A 16585-nucleotide genomic window follows, 5' to 3' on the forward strand; every position below is an offset into this window, starting at 1 on the left:
TCAATTGGTCCTTCGGTGGGGGTATGGCTATCCCGGCGTGCACCGTAACCCGGCTCGAGTCGCAGACGGAGACGGAGGAGGCGGCGGTGTGAGGAAGCCTCGGACTTGGGTAGCGCCATGGCTGGAGTAGTGGCCCGCAAAGCCCTTAGCTATGTCAAGAGCAAAGATTTCCGTGATTATCTCATGAGGTAAGCTGAACAGCTCAGATAGTGGCTGTGATGTGGGGGAGAGGGTGGGGTGATGTGATGTGCTGTTTGGGAGGGAGTGGGGAAAAGGCCCGTGGCCAGAAACTTCCCCCAGTCAACAAACTGGGTGCCGGCTTAGTGTAAATAACAGGCTATCTCCTGGATGCAGCCCGGCTGCCGCGATGTACATCTCGGCAAAGTTTGCTGCAGTCAAGGTCATTCTCAGCTCGCTGAAGGAGGATAAGTTGACCTTTCAATTGCCTACCTTGCATCACGAAATATTTTTAAATCTTACACTATTGGATGTTAATGCAGCAATCCGCCTGACTGGTGGTTGTTTTTCAGGTTTTCCAAATTATTTCAGATTTCCAACATTCTGCCGTATTTGAATTGTTAGTAATTAATGAAGGCCATTGGTATGGGGAGAAGAGAGAAGGGAAGTGATTGCTCAACTGCCATTAGTAAAAGAAATGAGAATATTAGTAAACTAGCATGAGGTAAAATACCAAACGTTGTAAATTTTTGCAATGAGTAGAGTGAAAGGATCAAAATATAAATGTAGATTCTTTAGAGATATGAATGGTTTTCACTACAAAGATCCATGATTGGGTTCTGTAGGGAACCAATGACTGGACAATAGTTGAGGGAAAGTATTTGTAAAATACATGACAGAAATTTGACTGATCTCTTGGTCTTGATTGCCTAAATCCAGGACTTGTACAGTCTGTGGAATGATTTAGGGCATTGGTTTGATCTTCCAGGATGTCTTGGATTTTACAAATGGGCATGAGGTCATATCACATGGAAACAAGGCCTTTGGCCCATCTGGTCCATACTAACCAATATGTTAAATCCAAGCTAGTTCCATTTAGCAAATTTGGAGAAGTTGTGGTAGTGGAGGAGTGCAAATACTTGAGTGTTTACTTCAACATCAGAGTTGAAAACCAACACCAAGGCTGTTTATAGTCTTTCCGGATCCATCCTTGGCTACAACCTGGATTCTTTTGAGTTAGTGGTGGAGAGGAGGTTGCTAAACAAACTTATTCATTATGGACAATCAGCCACACCCTCTCCATACCCTACTGAATTAGCAGTGGAGCACTGTTTTGAACAGACTCAATTCAGTTCTGCTGTCACAAGGATCATTATAGAAAATCTTTTCCTTCCAATTGTAATGTGCACATACAACAGTTCATCTGTGTAACAGGAGAACACACATCATACATGTGTTTTATTATTTTATACATTATTATTGCACATTAGTAAATCATTGTGTATTATTATTCTGTACTTTATTAGTGAAGTCTGCACACTGCTAAGTGTGTTTTTAAATGTTGATCCTGTAATGGAAGAATTTCCCATTCGGGATCAATAAAGTATTATTGTTTGACCCATAACCTTCTAAACATTTGTAATGCAGGTTTGTGTCCAACTGTCTTTTAAAAGTTATAGTACCTGCTTCAACTACTTCCTGTGACTGCTGATTCCACATAGATATTAGCCTTTGTGGGGGGAAATTTTGCACCTCATGTTTCTATTTTTTCCTTTTTCATCTTAAACCTGTGCCCCCTAGTTCTTGATACTCTTTGCTGTGATTAAGTGTAATTACAACAGCAGAAATAATTTGTTAGTGGACTGAAAGCTGTAGGAATAATCAGATCTTTTTCAGTAAAATATGTGACTATAGGTCGGTAGGTTCGGCCCTCGGATGTCTGTAATCTTCATCGATGACTTGGATGAGAAGGCTAGTGTTTTTTTCCTGAGTCAGGAACTTATGAATTGTGGTCTCCAGTTCTGGACAAAAGTTTAATCATAACTTCTGGTGTACTACTGAGGAAGTGCTTATAATGTGAGATGGTGTCTTTCAGATGAAATTTAAAACTGAAGCAGCAAGTGTCCTCTTTGGTAAGTGTTAAAAGATCACAAAGTGATTTTGTGATCATCTGGGGGGGTGGTTGAAAGGATCTTCACTATTGTCCTGTACAAGGTTAGAATATCTGGTGACTACCATTTCACTCTTTGTAAGACTTGCTGCAGGCAGATTGGCTATTGTGTTTCTTGTCATATAGTCATAGGAAAGTACTGCAGAAAAACAGGTTCTTCAGCCCATCTGGTCTGTACTGAACCACTTAAGCTGCCTACTCCTATCGACCTGCACAGGGACTATAGCATTCCATACCTCTACGATCCACGTATCTGTCCAAACTTCTCTTAAACATTGAAATAGTGCTGGCGCGCACCACTTGTGCTGGCAACTTATTCCACGCTATCATGACCTTTTAAGTGAAGATGTTTTCCTTCATGTTCCTCTTCGTATTACAACAAAATCTGCGCCTCTAAAAACAGTCGCTAATTTTTGGAACATTCGGGAAGTGATTGTCAATACAAATCTAAGTAGGAAAATAAAGCATTTGCAAAGGAATGTAGGTTGGCAAGGGTACGGTAGATAGGAATAAGATAAAGTGAAATTAACTCCTTTAGAAAATAATGCAAAGCAGTCTTTATGATTTTGGAGTTCAGAGGGAATTGATGCAGATAAACCAAAGTGAGATATGAAATGCATTGTTGTCACGCCTCCAGGAAGAATATTATCAGTTTACTATCTTTATCTGCATATTTTAACCATGGCTTAAGCTACCTAATTGGCTGTTGTGGATGACCAAAGGCTGTAAAAGGTGCTGTAAGAATGATTTTAATTCTTTTGCTAAAGTCACTGACAATTTGTCACTCTTTTTGCATTGTGCTCTACATGTTCAACACTGAGAACAATGAAGACTTGGGAGCAATGACTTTTTAAAAAATGGAATCTAGCTTTCTGGCACTAAACTGGTAATTGAAAACTAGCTTGAGGTTCTATAGGCTCTGCTTTTCTTATGAAGCATCTATTATACAACAACATATGATAGACAGTTAGTATTTTGTGCAACCTAAATGTTCCATTAAGTTTTCAATCAGTTTATATTTGTATTCAGTATGATGTGCAGTGTAACAATCTGCAGAAAAGTGACGAGGTGATCTACTGAAAGTAATCAGGACTTTAAGCTGATGCGTTACATTTGTGGAAATGACAGGCACCAATTGGTTAACACTAACATAGGCACTGACAATTCAGCTGGGAATTTGGGAGAAGCTGTTTGAATGAGGGGATTAAAAAAAAATCAAGTAATAATTTTGATGGAATAAGATAAAGTTGGGTAGGGATGACCTTTGTGGATTGTAAACACTTCATCTATATCTTAAATTTGGTGCACCTTTCAAGGTTTTATTAATTTAAGTGACATTTAAGTGGACTTTTGTATTTGTAGTTTCACTGTCACTGTTACTAAGGCTAGACTTTCTTGGTTTTGGAATTTATTTTAAATGAAATTAAATTCCACAGCTTCCATGACAGGCTTTGAAATTTGCTTGGCTGTTATCCACTGAAGTTTAACCACCATGCCCTGTAAAATTTATCAGTGAGGTTAGAGAGTGGAAGATTCTACTAGCACAGTTGATCCTTTATATTTCACACAAGTTCTCAAGTTGTTATGCTTCCAAGTTGTCTTGCTCTTAAAAAGTAATTAACACTTTTTGAAGCATGAATTGCAATTGTAATTTTAATCTAACTAAATGAGTCTTGAAGTGTTTTCCATGGAAAATATATCTACATTGTATAATAATTAATGGTAACAGATTAATCTTTTGGAAATTTCCTTATCTAATCTGTTAAAATTAAGTTTTAGAAATCCATTATCCAACCAAGCTTTTATAAGTAAATTGTCTTTTGTACTGCCCTGTAACATTCATTTGTCACTCATCTAATTCCTATTCTAAGTCTATACACGTTCCTGTGGTTGATTACAAATAACCTTTTGTTCAGCTTATTTGTATGAAATCAGTGGTGCAATTTTAACTGATCTTTTTTGTTCTCGAAAGCATAATATGGAATTTATTTAGCTTCCTTAAAATGTACTTTTTAGGATTTTTTTTTGCACTATTTATTGCCCATTGGAGCTGATTGAATGTGATTAGGGCATAGTGCTAGGGAATTTTGCCTGGCTGAGCATGCCAGTGTTTTATATTTGGAGGGCTTTGATGGGTAAAGTCAAAATATGTGATGCATATTTACAGAGCATGGTGGTTAAATACATTGGTAGTATGTCTCCCTGGCTTTGAGTTAATCCTGTAAGCAAACCTTGTCTTAGAAGGACAAAGGAGAACAGATCACCGAACTTTATGCCTCGTTAAAGATCTTGATCTTCAAAAATCTTTTCTTAAGATGGCAAAAGGCCGGATGTTGCCACACCGATGGTGATTTTCATATTCTGTAACTGTCTTCTTGACTCTTGAGATGTGGGAATCTTCCTTACATACTTCAGTGAACAAGTCAGTGAACTTGACTGAAGTTAGGGTAAGCTTTGTTCTAGGGTCAAAATGATGTTGGATGAAGAGTTTCTCACTTATCTTTCAAACTAGTTCCACTACATCTTGTTAGAGGTGAGAATGAGCAGTGGGATAAGAAAGAATGTTGGCTGGATGACAGTCTGCATTGAGATCATGTCTGTTATGAACTTGGTTCATATCATGGCTTTCCTGCCAATCATGTAGGCATACCAGTAAGGTTTTTTTTGGGGGGTGGGGAGAGGCAGCTTTATGGTCCCTTTTGAAACCCTGTTGGGAGTTAGGGTGCTTGACAAGGGAGAGAAAATTATGTTGTTTCAGAGGAAGTAGTGTGATTGGGAGGAGGATGATGTCCTGACAAGGCACTCCATCTTTGGGCCTTGGTGTCTGGTTTTGTTATCCACAGCAGTGCTATGGGGTCTGTCTGTTGACTAGAAGCTAAAATGTACCTTTTAACTTGATGCTGCTCAGTAGTTCTTGGGGGTTCTCTCAGATCTGGAGAGAAAGAATGTGTGTGGGTAAATTGGGGTGGGTGGCTTGAACAAAATAGAATGTAAGGAACAGGGTGAAAATAGAAGTGTGTAATGTGTATAAAGAAGCAGGAGTGTCGAGATGAGCTGAGACCAAAAGAAAGTGTTTTCAAAGTTTTGAAATAAGAAGCACAAATGGCAAAGGTAGAATGAAGAGGAGATTTGGTGAGTGGGAACGATTGAGGTAGAAGTGTCACGAGAAAAGTAGGAGGCAAACAGGGCGGGGAAAGTGCCCAAAAACATTTGTGCTTGAGCTTATCTTCGTGCATGTGTACATGTATGCTGTCAGTCAACCTATCGCCTATCAAAAAACAATACTGGAGGCAAAGCATGTAAATTGATGTTTTGGATATAGACTGAGAATAAACTGAAAAGATTGCTAGTACATTAAGGTACATTGGGAGAATGGAATAGAGGCTATTTGATTATAGGTGGAACCAGATGAGAAGGGAATGATGAGTAGATGTAATCGTGGGAGAGAGAAATGGTTCAGCTTTAAAAACCTAACCATCCCTCCAAAAAAAAACAGTTCCACAAGCATCTGAAGGCCAAAGTCCAGAAGTAGATCCATCAGCTAAAGAATAGATGCTATGTGGCAAGAGTGCAGAAGGTTCAGCTTTTGTTGACAACAATAATGTGTTAAATCTGCAGGGTTGTGAAGGTCATCCATGGCATAAATGCCCAAGGACTTGTACTACAGAGAGCACAGAACATAGACAAACTTTATCAAGTCCAAAGTGGCATTCAACACCTGGTGGCAAGAATGCTTTGAAGAGTGCCTCAATCATGTGTCTGCCCTCGACTCCAACGCAGAGTAAACTGGTCCAGCCTCTCCAAACAGGAAAAAGAGAAAAAACTTAGGAGCAGGCAGTATCTTTGCTGGGATCTCAAACTCCAGCAAGGATGAAGGCATGCCAGATGTGACCAACTTTAAGGAAAAACAGTAATCGCGCTAACTGATATTTTCAATTCGTTGCTGCAGACCTCAACCAACTCTTCCTGGTGGCTAAAGAAGTGTTCCCTGATGAAGCGTGGATTCTGTTCATTTGACGACACTTTGGACGTGCTGTTCTATCTATTCGTGGGAAATGCAGGAAACAGCACCATCTTCTATAGAAGTCTTCCAAGATTCTGTTCTTGTAAAATACTCTTAAAACTGGCAGTTAGCAAATTAGCAATGCATCTGTGAAGCCATGTTCCCGTGTGGCACAAGGTACCTGCAGCCCCATGGCAACAGACAATCTGCTCCACTAGTTTCCCAAAGCTTAATTGAATGTAGAGGTTGCACACAAGATTAGGAGTTCATAACTTGGGGAGAACCTGTATTTGGCTATGTCTGAACAAGAATTTTCAGCAATGAATTTTCAAACCACAATGGAATCTCTGAATTGCACTCCTTGTATTTTTTTCTTTATTATCCATGAGAATCTGTGTGGAGCGAAGATTACATTGTGTACTTGAAAGCACTTTGAATATAAATTGACTAAATGACACACACATTTATTCAATTTGCTTTACTTTTTGCACTATCATTAATGTCAGAAATCCTGGAACACTTGATCATACCATGAAAGCTATGAATCATCCAGAATAGTGAATATACAAGGGCAAAAACTTTAACTCATCTCATATTAAAGAGTATGTGTGGTGGGTTAATGTTATTGCCCTTGTGAATTTGCTAATTCATTATTCCCAATGATTTATAGTTGTAATTTGCAATATGTGATTTTCTTTTGATGGTTTTAAACCATTTAATGTTAATCAAACTGCGAATTTTACATAAAAATCCAGCAGATAATTTGAATTAGAATTTTAAATTGTGGCCTTGTGAAAGTCAATCAATGAAATTTTGTGGAACAGGTTTTGTTGACTTTATTATAGCATTCATCTTTTCTTTCAGTGATTTGATTCTGTTGTACACACTATCATGATACTTTTGCCAAGGTTATCTTGAGGTAATCAACTTTTTTTTAGAAGCGATGATGCACAGTACTTTCAGGTGGTTTTTTAAAAATAATTTTGCTGAAATATAAAACTTGGTATGTGAATTGAGTTGTATGTGTATGACTCAAAAATAGTCACTTTCGCAGGAAGGCAATAAAGGTAGTCCATTATTGACACTGGGTGCCGGTGCTGATTTTATTAATTGAGAATCAATCAAAAACACAGCACTATAAACTGGATGAATTCTTCTGGTAACTATTGGCAATTAATGCAGAGTTAAATGGTAGTTTGTCTTTTTTAATGCCCTTTTAAGTATTTCCATGAAACTTCAGCTGATTGTGCCAAAGTGTACTGGTCCTGATGTATCCCAATTAATTTGAATTGACTGTATTCTCTTAAGAAAAGAAATTGTCAGAGTGCCTTCATCTACCTTGTACAAGTGATATCCCAATTCAAATTGGCTTTGAATTGGAGGAAAAGGCAGAGATGGTGTTTTCTGTTATAAGACAGTACTGCTAACTAGCCACGGCGCAGCAAATGCAGTTCTGTGTCCTCCAGATTTTTGTCTTTTGTTTTGCTTGTTTAATCCACATTATGAAACACGCCAGTACATCTTCACAGTAAAGATATGCATTTAACTTGGTTTTTAATTTTCAAGTGTTTTCATTTATTTAAATGAAATGTTGGTTATTTTACCCTTATTTACATTTGATAGGGTCATTGCAGTGAAGTACTTAAGATGTCATTTTAACTTTCATTAATCTTACTTTGAGAATGCTTGAAACTTTTTGAATAGAGGCTGGCCTTCTACGAAGCTTACCCCTTTGTCAGACTTGAGTAATGTATATCCAGATGCAGTGACTTCATATTTTGGACCTGGACATTTAAAACAAAGGGCATGCTTTTAAAATTAGCATTTTTATGAAGCTACAAACTGAGCATGCTTGATTTTAGAATTATGTTTATGAAGTTGACAGCTATGCCTCAACAAGCAACAGACTGGTAGCTACAGGTTTTGCATAAATCGTATGCAGTTATACACACTTATCTAATTTTAGTTGCAGAAATTTGACCTTGTGTATCTTGTGCTTGAAGCCAGTGCAACAGCTGAGACAGATCTCAGTTGATTTTAGCTGAAAGTCAGTTTGCATGTTCCCAGAACTTAAATAACAATCAAGTGAGTGGACTCATTGTGTCCACCAAACCTTGTTCTTGTTAATGTTGAAAGTTTGAGCCTTACTGAACTAAGCACCCTGATATAGACAACTTGTTTAGATTCAACCTGTTTCTTTGACTGTCACTGCGACTGTATTCCCTGTAGCAAGACTTGATAATCAAATACTTGAAATTCACTCTGGTATTTTCAAAAAATACCTTGGAAAATCCAGTGGTTTGCAATTTAATCATATCCTGAAAGATAATACATCAAAACTCAATAACAATGATTCAGTTAATCTTTTTGAACAACGCTGTTAGCATATAAGTTAGCATTTTGATTTGTGGTCAGAAACAATCTGAAGCTTTGATAACTGCCATATAGACCAAGTCTAAATCCAGTCCATGAAAACTTAAGCAACTCAATTTTCAATTTGTATGCCAGTTTTGTTAGAGGTTTAGAGAAGTTGTTAATGCTGTCACTTCATTAAATAAATTCTAAACTGGAAGCAGTTTGTTAGTTTATACACCCTTGGAAAATCTAGCCTCTGAAGCTCCATCTCTGCCTTCATATCTGATTTAGTTGGCATCCATTAGCACATCATCCATGTAAGTAACATTGGGAAGCAATCATTTTTCCTTCTGTAAAGATTGTACCTTTTAAATAAGTTTAAGAGATTCAAAATGGTTGAGTGAGTGAAGTGGAGAAATGTAGCCATAACTGGTAACATGACAGTTCCAATGTATTTTATTGAAGTTCACATAAGCAAAGCTTGTGCAATCATTATTAACTCATCTAGATTATGAAAAATATGGTGTGGATGCTGGAAATCTGAAACAAACAAAATAATGAGTATTGCTTCTATTTTTTTTAATACCTAGGTTATATAAAAATTATATTTTAAACTATTATAACACTACAAAAATAATTGTTTTTTTTTCTCCTTTTCCTCCATTGAACATTGGATGACTATTGAACAGTACGGTAAGTGAAAGTAATTCTTAAGTACATTACTTGTTCACTTCAATTTCCATACTGAATTTTCTTCTATTCACTTTCAGTTGTCGTTATTTGTGAAAATGGTTAACTATAACCAAATCTGGGCTTCTCTGTGCATGTATCCTCTTCAAAGAAGACCAGATTTGCTTATAATCTTTTGGAAAGTAAAGCACTGAAATGGATTAATCCCTGCAGTCTTCTGTGGAGATTCAATATTGGCTGTATTTTGTAACATCAATGAACTAGCTGATGGCTCAGTAGATCAAGCATTATCGAATGTTGATCCTTACAAACTAATAATTCCAGGTACAGTGAATTCTTGTTAATTGAGGCTCATTGGGACTGATACATTTTGGCCCACCGTGCCACTTTTTTAGGACGGTAGATGTTGCTGAAGTTTCATGGAAATGGTTAAAAAGGTTTTTTTTAAAAAAAGACAACTAATGTTTAACTGAATAATAAATTGTGTATTTAAGTGAAATACAGAACGAATTAGAACACTAGCAATACTACAATAGTACTATAAAACTATTAGTTCTTAATAGTTATTGATGGAGTAATTCATCCAGTGTGAGCTGCTGTGAACAAAATCAACACAGGCACTGTTTCCCTAATGGACTGTCTTTATTACCTTCCAGCATGAGCTGGTGTCAAAAATTATTGTTTTTTGATTCATTTCCCGTCATCTAAAATGATCACAAGCAACTGACACTATTGAAAAATAGTTCACTCCAAGCACAGTCACTCCTGCACATGACCGATGCAAGTTAAAACTTCAGCAATGTCTCCTGTCCTAATTAAGTGGCAGAGGGTCCCAAATCAATGAAGGGAATCCCAGCAACTTTCTCAACTAGCTTTTTTTCATTAAGATGTGTTCCACGTAGGCATCTGGCCCAATTAACTGGAATCCACTGTATTGTCATGAACACTAAGTTATATAGCTATTTATTATTGAGGAATCCAAAAGCCCTTTGTAGCTATTCACCATGAATTTCCTGGCTTGGTGTCAAATTATTGTTTCGTAATGCACTCTCTGACCTTTCACTATATATTTTTCTCAACTATTAAAAATATATATAGACCTTTCCAATACTGGCTGTTTTTTAAGAAAGGATATAATTCAGTGGTATTGTGTGCTACTTAGATTTTGTAGTCTGCAAGAACATTGAGTTATAAAAGAGATTGCTTCACTTAAAAAATGCAAGCTATTTTAAACTTGTAGTTTTAATGATACTGAGAAAGCAGTTTTTTTGATTTTGATTCTCTTTCTGCAGCACTTCTGGGGTCCTGTGGCCAACTGGGGCCTGCCCATTGCTGCTTTTAATGATATGAAGAAAACTCCAGAGATCATCAGTGGGAGAATGACATTTGGTAAGTTAAAGAAGTGTAAATTTATGCATGATGTTTCAGAGTATCTGTATTAGTTTGTAGTCAGTCATCTACTTATTTGAGAATGGTAAATTTCATGTTTGGGTTGGAGTATTGCATGGAACATGAGAAAGGGAACTTTAAACTTTGAATTGCACTGTTTAAAATAGGTGGTTTAGAATATCATTTATGGCTTAGATACACACGTAACCCTTGAGAGGCAAAGCTCTAAATGTAAAGAACAGATTTATTCAGTCTCTGCTTTCTTTGGTTTAAAATCTCTGCTTAAATTACTTTACTGGTAACTGGGAGTGAAGAAACTGTACTGCCTCACTTTTATTCTTCTTTAGATAGTTTCTCAGTTTTGTGCTATTCTACTGTTTATTTGGGCCAAGAATATAATATGCTGTGCTAAATGTTCTCCTTGTAATCAAGTGATCCTTTACATGCAGGGGTTTAAATATACAGTTTGTATCATAATTTAAATCTTTGAGACAAACTGAACTTTTATGAATGCATTTTTGAGCTTGTGATCTTGTATTGCATTTATGTTGCTGTACACAAATACCCCACTATTCACGCTAGTCTGTGCCGTCCTATACTATAGAAGCAATTGACTGAGTGACTTATTGATTTACATGCACCTCAATTATTTTTCTTTGAACATAAGTGAGACACTAATTTAGTTGCTGATATCATAATTGATCAGTGGATTTTGCTGTGTTTATTGACCTTGATGCTTTTGGTGCATTGATATAAGCTACATGTGCATAATTTATGTTCTACCTAAATAAATAGATGAATGGAATATAACTTATCCTCATTTATTCTTTGTTTAATCACATTCACATTTGGCAGGAATATGGGCCACAGAGAATTTTGAGCAGAGTAACTGCCTTTCTTCCTTGTTGTCATGGGCTAGTTCATATAATTAACAAGTTATCAAATCTGATCATATTTTTAATGATTTTATATAGACAATAGACAATAGGTGCAGAAGTAGACGATTCGGCCCTTCGAGCCTGCACCACCATTTTGAGATCATGGCTGATCATCTACTATTAATTTCTGGTTCCTGCCTTGTCCCCATATCCCTTGATTCCCCTATCCATAAGATACCTATCTAGCTCCTTCTTGAAAGCATCCAGAGAATTGGCCTCCACTACCTTCCGAGGCAGTGCATTCCAGACCCCCACAACTCTCTGGGAGAAGTTTTTCCTTAACTCTGTCCTAAATGACCTACCCCTTATTCTCAAACCATGCCCTCTGGTACTGGACTCTCACAGCATCTGGAACATATTTCCTGCCTCTATCTTGTCCAATCCCTTAATAATATGTTTCAATCAGATCCCCTCTCAATCTCCTTAATTCCAGCGTGTACAAGCCCAGTCTCTCTAACCTCTCTGCGTAAAGACAGTCCAGACATCCCAGGAATTAACCTTGTGAATCTACGCTGCACTTCCTCTACAGCCAGGATGTCCTTCCTTAACCCTGGAGACCAAAACTGTACACAATACTCCAGGTGTGGTCTCACCAGGGCTCGGTACAAATGCAAGAGGATTTCCTTGCTCTTGTACTCAATTCCCTTTGTAATAAAGGCCAACATTCCATTAGCCTTCTTCACTGCCTGCTGCACTTGCTCATTCACCTTCGGTGGCTGATGAACAAGGACTCCTAGATCTCTTTGTATTTCTCCCTTACCTAACTCTACACCATACAGATAATAATCTGCCTTCCTGTTCTTACTCCCAAAGTGGATAACCTCACACTTATTCACATTAAACATCATCTGCCAAGTATCTGCCCCCTCACCCAGCCTATCCAAGTCACCCTGAATTCTGCTAACATCCTCATCACATGTCACACTGCCACCCAGTTTAGTATCATCAGCAAATTTGCTGATGTTATTCTCAACGCCTTCATCTAAATCGTTGACGTAAATCATGGACTGTCAGATTTTATTTCAACCTGTTCTTTACACTTACTCACACTATATACAGTCGGCCCTCCTTATCTGCGGGTTCCGCATGCGAGGATTCAACCAACCATGGATTATTCTCTAAACCAGGGGCATGCAACCTATGACCCGCGGTCTGGATCCGGAAATATTGGGGTACTATGCTTATCTGGCCCGTGAGCAATTCCCCCACCCCCCTCTTTCTTTCTTTCTTTCTTTCTTTCTTATTCTGAGAGTTTCACGCAACCACACTGATTGTCATGCATGGTTTCTTGTTACACTGGCCCCAGGTTCTGTTCTGTTCCACACCAAACACTGGTATATATGAATGAACAGGAAGGCAGGCTACCTTATTGATATGTATTAGATACTCTCTGTACATGTGTAAGTTTTCAGATGGGATCGTTCAAATTTGTAAACAGAAACAGCGCCACTGTTTTAACAAGAAATCCATGCTAAATATCCAGATATTTACATGTGCTATGATACTTGTTGAATAGCTCGCGTTTCGAAATAAAATTGAAGAAAAAAATTCCAATGGCAATGAATGCAAAATGCAGGAAGGTAGACACTGAGTGCCAAAATTTCCAAGACATTTGGACACTCGATTACTTCTTCATCGAGCAAGCTGGGAAACCAGTTTGTCTCATTTGCCTAGAAAATTTTGCTGTGAAGAAGGTGGCAAATATCAGGCAACATTATGAGACCCGCCATAGTGGAAATTTAAACAAGTTTACTGGGCAAGCAAGGAAAGATGTAGTTGAGCGAATGAAGGCTAGTTTCGGAAAACAAATGTCATTTTGTTGCCAAGAAAAGCAGTGAAAACGAAGGAAATGCCTGTGCCAGCTACGAAGTCTCAAAACGTATTGCAGAAAAGATGAAGCCTTTTACAGATGGAGAGTTTGTCAGAGAATGTTTACTGGCAGTGGTGGATATTGTTTGTCCTGAAAAGAAACTTTTATTTGCATCTACCAGCCTGTCAGCAAGAACGACCATATGGCGAATTGAAGAAATGTCAGCAGATGTCAAAAGTTGTTTAAGGGATGCCTGCAACAAATTGCATTTTTTTCCCAATTGCACTTGATGAGAGCACAGACTTAAGAGACACTGCTCAACCTGCGATGTTTGTGCAAGGAGTGACCTCAACTTTTCAAATTTTTGAAGAGGATTAAATCCTATGAAGGATGCAGTTACTGGAGCAGACATTTTTGAAGTTTTGTTGAAAATGATGTCAGAAATGAAACTTAATGTGTCAGAGCTAATTGGCATCACAACTGATGGGATACCAGCAAAGGTGGGACAGAAAAAAGGCATTGCGTTACTGCAATGACAAATGGAAAACCTTGGAATCGCACAGTTAAAATTTTCTTTTTTATTATACATAATTTACCACCATTCAATGCATCATGTTTATGTTTTATGTTTAAAGATTCTTTGTGTCCTTTTAATAGATTCAAAAGATGCCTTGAATAAAATAAATTGCAACTAAACTGAGTTCTTTGATTACTAATCAGCATCCTTGGTTAAGCACAAATGATTTTCTAGCATGTGTTATTCATTAATTTGAGGCAAAACGTAACTAGATGTATTTAAATGGATAATTCCAATATTTCAAGATTTTTATGGCATTTATCTGGCCCACCGTCCACTCATTAATACGCTATTCAGTCCACAGAGACAAAAGGTTGCCGACCCCTGCCCTAAATAATACAGTATAACAATTATTTACATAGCATATACATTGTATTAGATATTGTAAGTACTGTAATCTAGAGATGATTTAAAGTATATGGGAGGATGTGCATAGGTTACCGTGGATCGGGAATCGGGGCAATAAAACTGGAAAGCGGAACAGGCACATCCGGTATTATTTAACGTCAGTTATTCAAACATTTGTTTTAGTGTGTAGTATATATTTTACCTTTCAATGCATATAAAACACTTAATAAACTTATGTATTTCAATTATTAAACCACTGCATTGTTTAGTAATAATTGTAGCTTACATTGGGACAGGGCCTTCACATGCTCCATTATTCTCACTTTATCCTTTAAAATTGTTCTGATCGTTAACTGACTGCAGCCTAATGCTTTTCCAATGACCGATGGTGTTTCACCTCTTTCTGATCACTTTATTATTTCCACTTTATTTTTAATAGTGATTTGAGTTTGAGCCTAATATTGGTTATATTCAGAATCAGGTTTATTATCACCAGCATGTGATGTGAAATTTGTTAACAGCAGTTCAATGCAATACATAATATAGAAGAAAAAAAAGTAAATCTTATTCAGTATACTTTATACAATATACATATATTGAATCAATTAATAATCATGCAAGTAAATAGAAATATTTTTTTTAAAGTGAGGTAGTGTCCAAGGGTTCAATGTCCATTTAGGAATTGGATGGCAGAGGGGAAGAAGCCATTTCTGAAATAGCTGTGTGTGCGCCTTTAGGCTTCTGTACCTCCTACCTGATGGTAACTGAGAAAAGATTGACATCTTTCAAGAGTTTAGTATTTGCTCCATAACATGAAGACAGGTCTGTTGTGAACAATACACTACATTTCCTGTAAGAATAACCAGTTTGTGTTTTTTTTTTGCAGCATTGTGCTGTTATTCCTTGCTGTTCATGCGGTTTGCATACAAGGTACAGCCTAGAAATTGGCTTTTGTTTGCTTGTCATTTCACTAATGAAACAGCACAAATTATTCAAGGATGCCGCTTGATCAAGTACAAGTAAGTGTTCTTGGTTTCTGAAAACTTTATTGGGTGGGGTATTGTAGTGGTTTTGGCCGTTTAAAATCGGGTATATTTTGGAAATTCTGCGAGGCTGGTAAGATATGTATAAAATGCAAATTTCAAGAAATATTCATGTATTTAAAGACTGGGTAACAATTTGAGGTAAGAAAATGGAATGACCAGCTCCATTTGTAGATCTTGTATCTATACTGCAAGCCTCGGCTTTCTGCGTCACACTAAATATGTCTATATATTCAGCATACAGAAGAAGAAGACTTCATCTGAGTGATGTCAAACTGGATCTCTTGCAGCACTTTTTCTTTGGATCAACATGTTGCCCATATCAAGATATTTCTACATTATTTTTAAACGCACAAGATTCTACAAGTTCAGTGTATGATTAAGTTTTTGAGGATTTAATTCTAATCCTATTTGGAATTGATATTCACATTATTTTAGCAGTTTCTAAAATTGCCTTAAATTTGTAAGTAACATGCATGGATTTCCAAATGTAATCATGTACATATTTTTCTCTAGTTTTAAAAGTGTGTGAATTATATTGTACATTGAAGAAAATTGCAATGTTGCAGAGAATGGTTATGATTATGGCTGTTGTAGAATGGTTTATTTTGTGGTTTGAAACTGTTTTTAATAAAGTACAATGAAAAACTGCTGTGTTGACAATTAAAAATTGTGAATTAATTACCAGCTTACTGTCCTCGTGCATCTTTGTAATATTTCCAGTGCTTACCAATATGAATGGAATGCTTGAAGTTGGATTGATTAAAGAAATTCACTTTATTTAAATGTGTAGAGATGGAAAAGTTTAAACTTGAATTTGACAAATACACGTTTAATTATCAACTCAAGATTGTAGAAAAACATTTGTACATGTTGTATTGATCAATGAGCAGTGGAAAATTATTTGTATGTGATACTTTATATCAAACATGTGCAACTCCTACCTGTACAGTTATTGCAAATCATCTATTTTGCTTTTGGATCAGCATACTGTTAAGTGGGATATGTTCACTCCAGTGCTAATGACACAACTAAAACCTTTTTTGCTTTATGCAGTGTTTTTCTATTTTTATTAACTTCTGTTCATTAGATATGTGAGGTCACCTCTCATATTTGTGGTGTGCAGAGACCTGTGCATCACCTAGGCCCCTTCCCAGCATCTAGTGGAATTTTCCATTTGTGACAACGTAGTATGTTCGAAGGGGAGAAAAATCAGATTTCAGAGATTTTCAGATTTTTGAATTTCAGATAAGTACACAACCTGTATTTACATATTCCATTGTAATATTATGTTACTTGATTTC

At 36.9% G+C, this 16585-nt stretch overlaps 1 protein-coding gene across 2 annotated transcripts; it reads left to right on the top strand.

Moving 5' to 3' along the window:
• The first annotated feature begins 17 nt into the window (after window positions 1-17).
• mpc1 (mitochondrial pyruvate carrier 1) lies at window positions 18-15968 on the top strand. 2 transcript variants are annotated; one of them, XM_059986215.1, is made up of 5 exons: window positions 18-188; window positions 1285-1288; window positions 10469-10565; window positions 15125-15257; window positions 15519-15968. In XM_059986215.1, exons 1-5 carry the CDS (start codon window positions 118-120, stop codon window positions 15547-15549), a joined length of 336 nt encoding a protein of 111 aa, XP_059842198.1. In that variant the 5' UTR covers window positions 18-117; the 3' UTR covers window positions 15550-15968. The 2 variants fall into 2 exon arrangements, with proteins under 2 accessions (XP_059842198.1, XP_059842197.1); XM_059986214.1 differs by lacking the exon at window positions 1285-1288 and having other exon boundaries at window positions 49-188.
• Window positions 15969-16585: the final 617 nt, after the last annotated feature.

Source organism: Hypanus sabinus, chromosome 12 (assembly GCF_030144855.1).
Source record: "Hypanus sabinus isolate sHypSab1 chromosome 12, sHypSab1.hap1, whole genome shotgun sequence".
In the NCBI taxonomy this organism is placed as follows: Eukaryota; Metazoa; Chordata; class Chondrichthyes; order Myliobatiformes; family Dasyatidae; genus Hypanus; species Hypanus sabinus.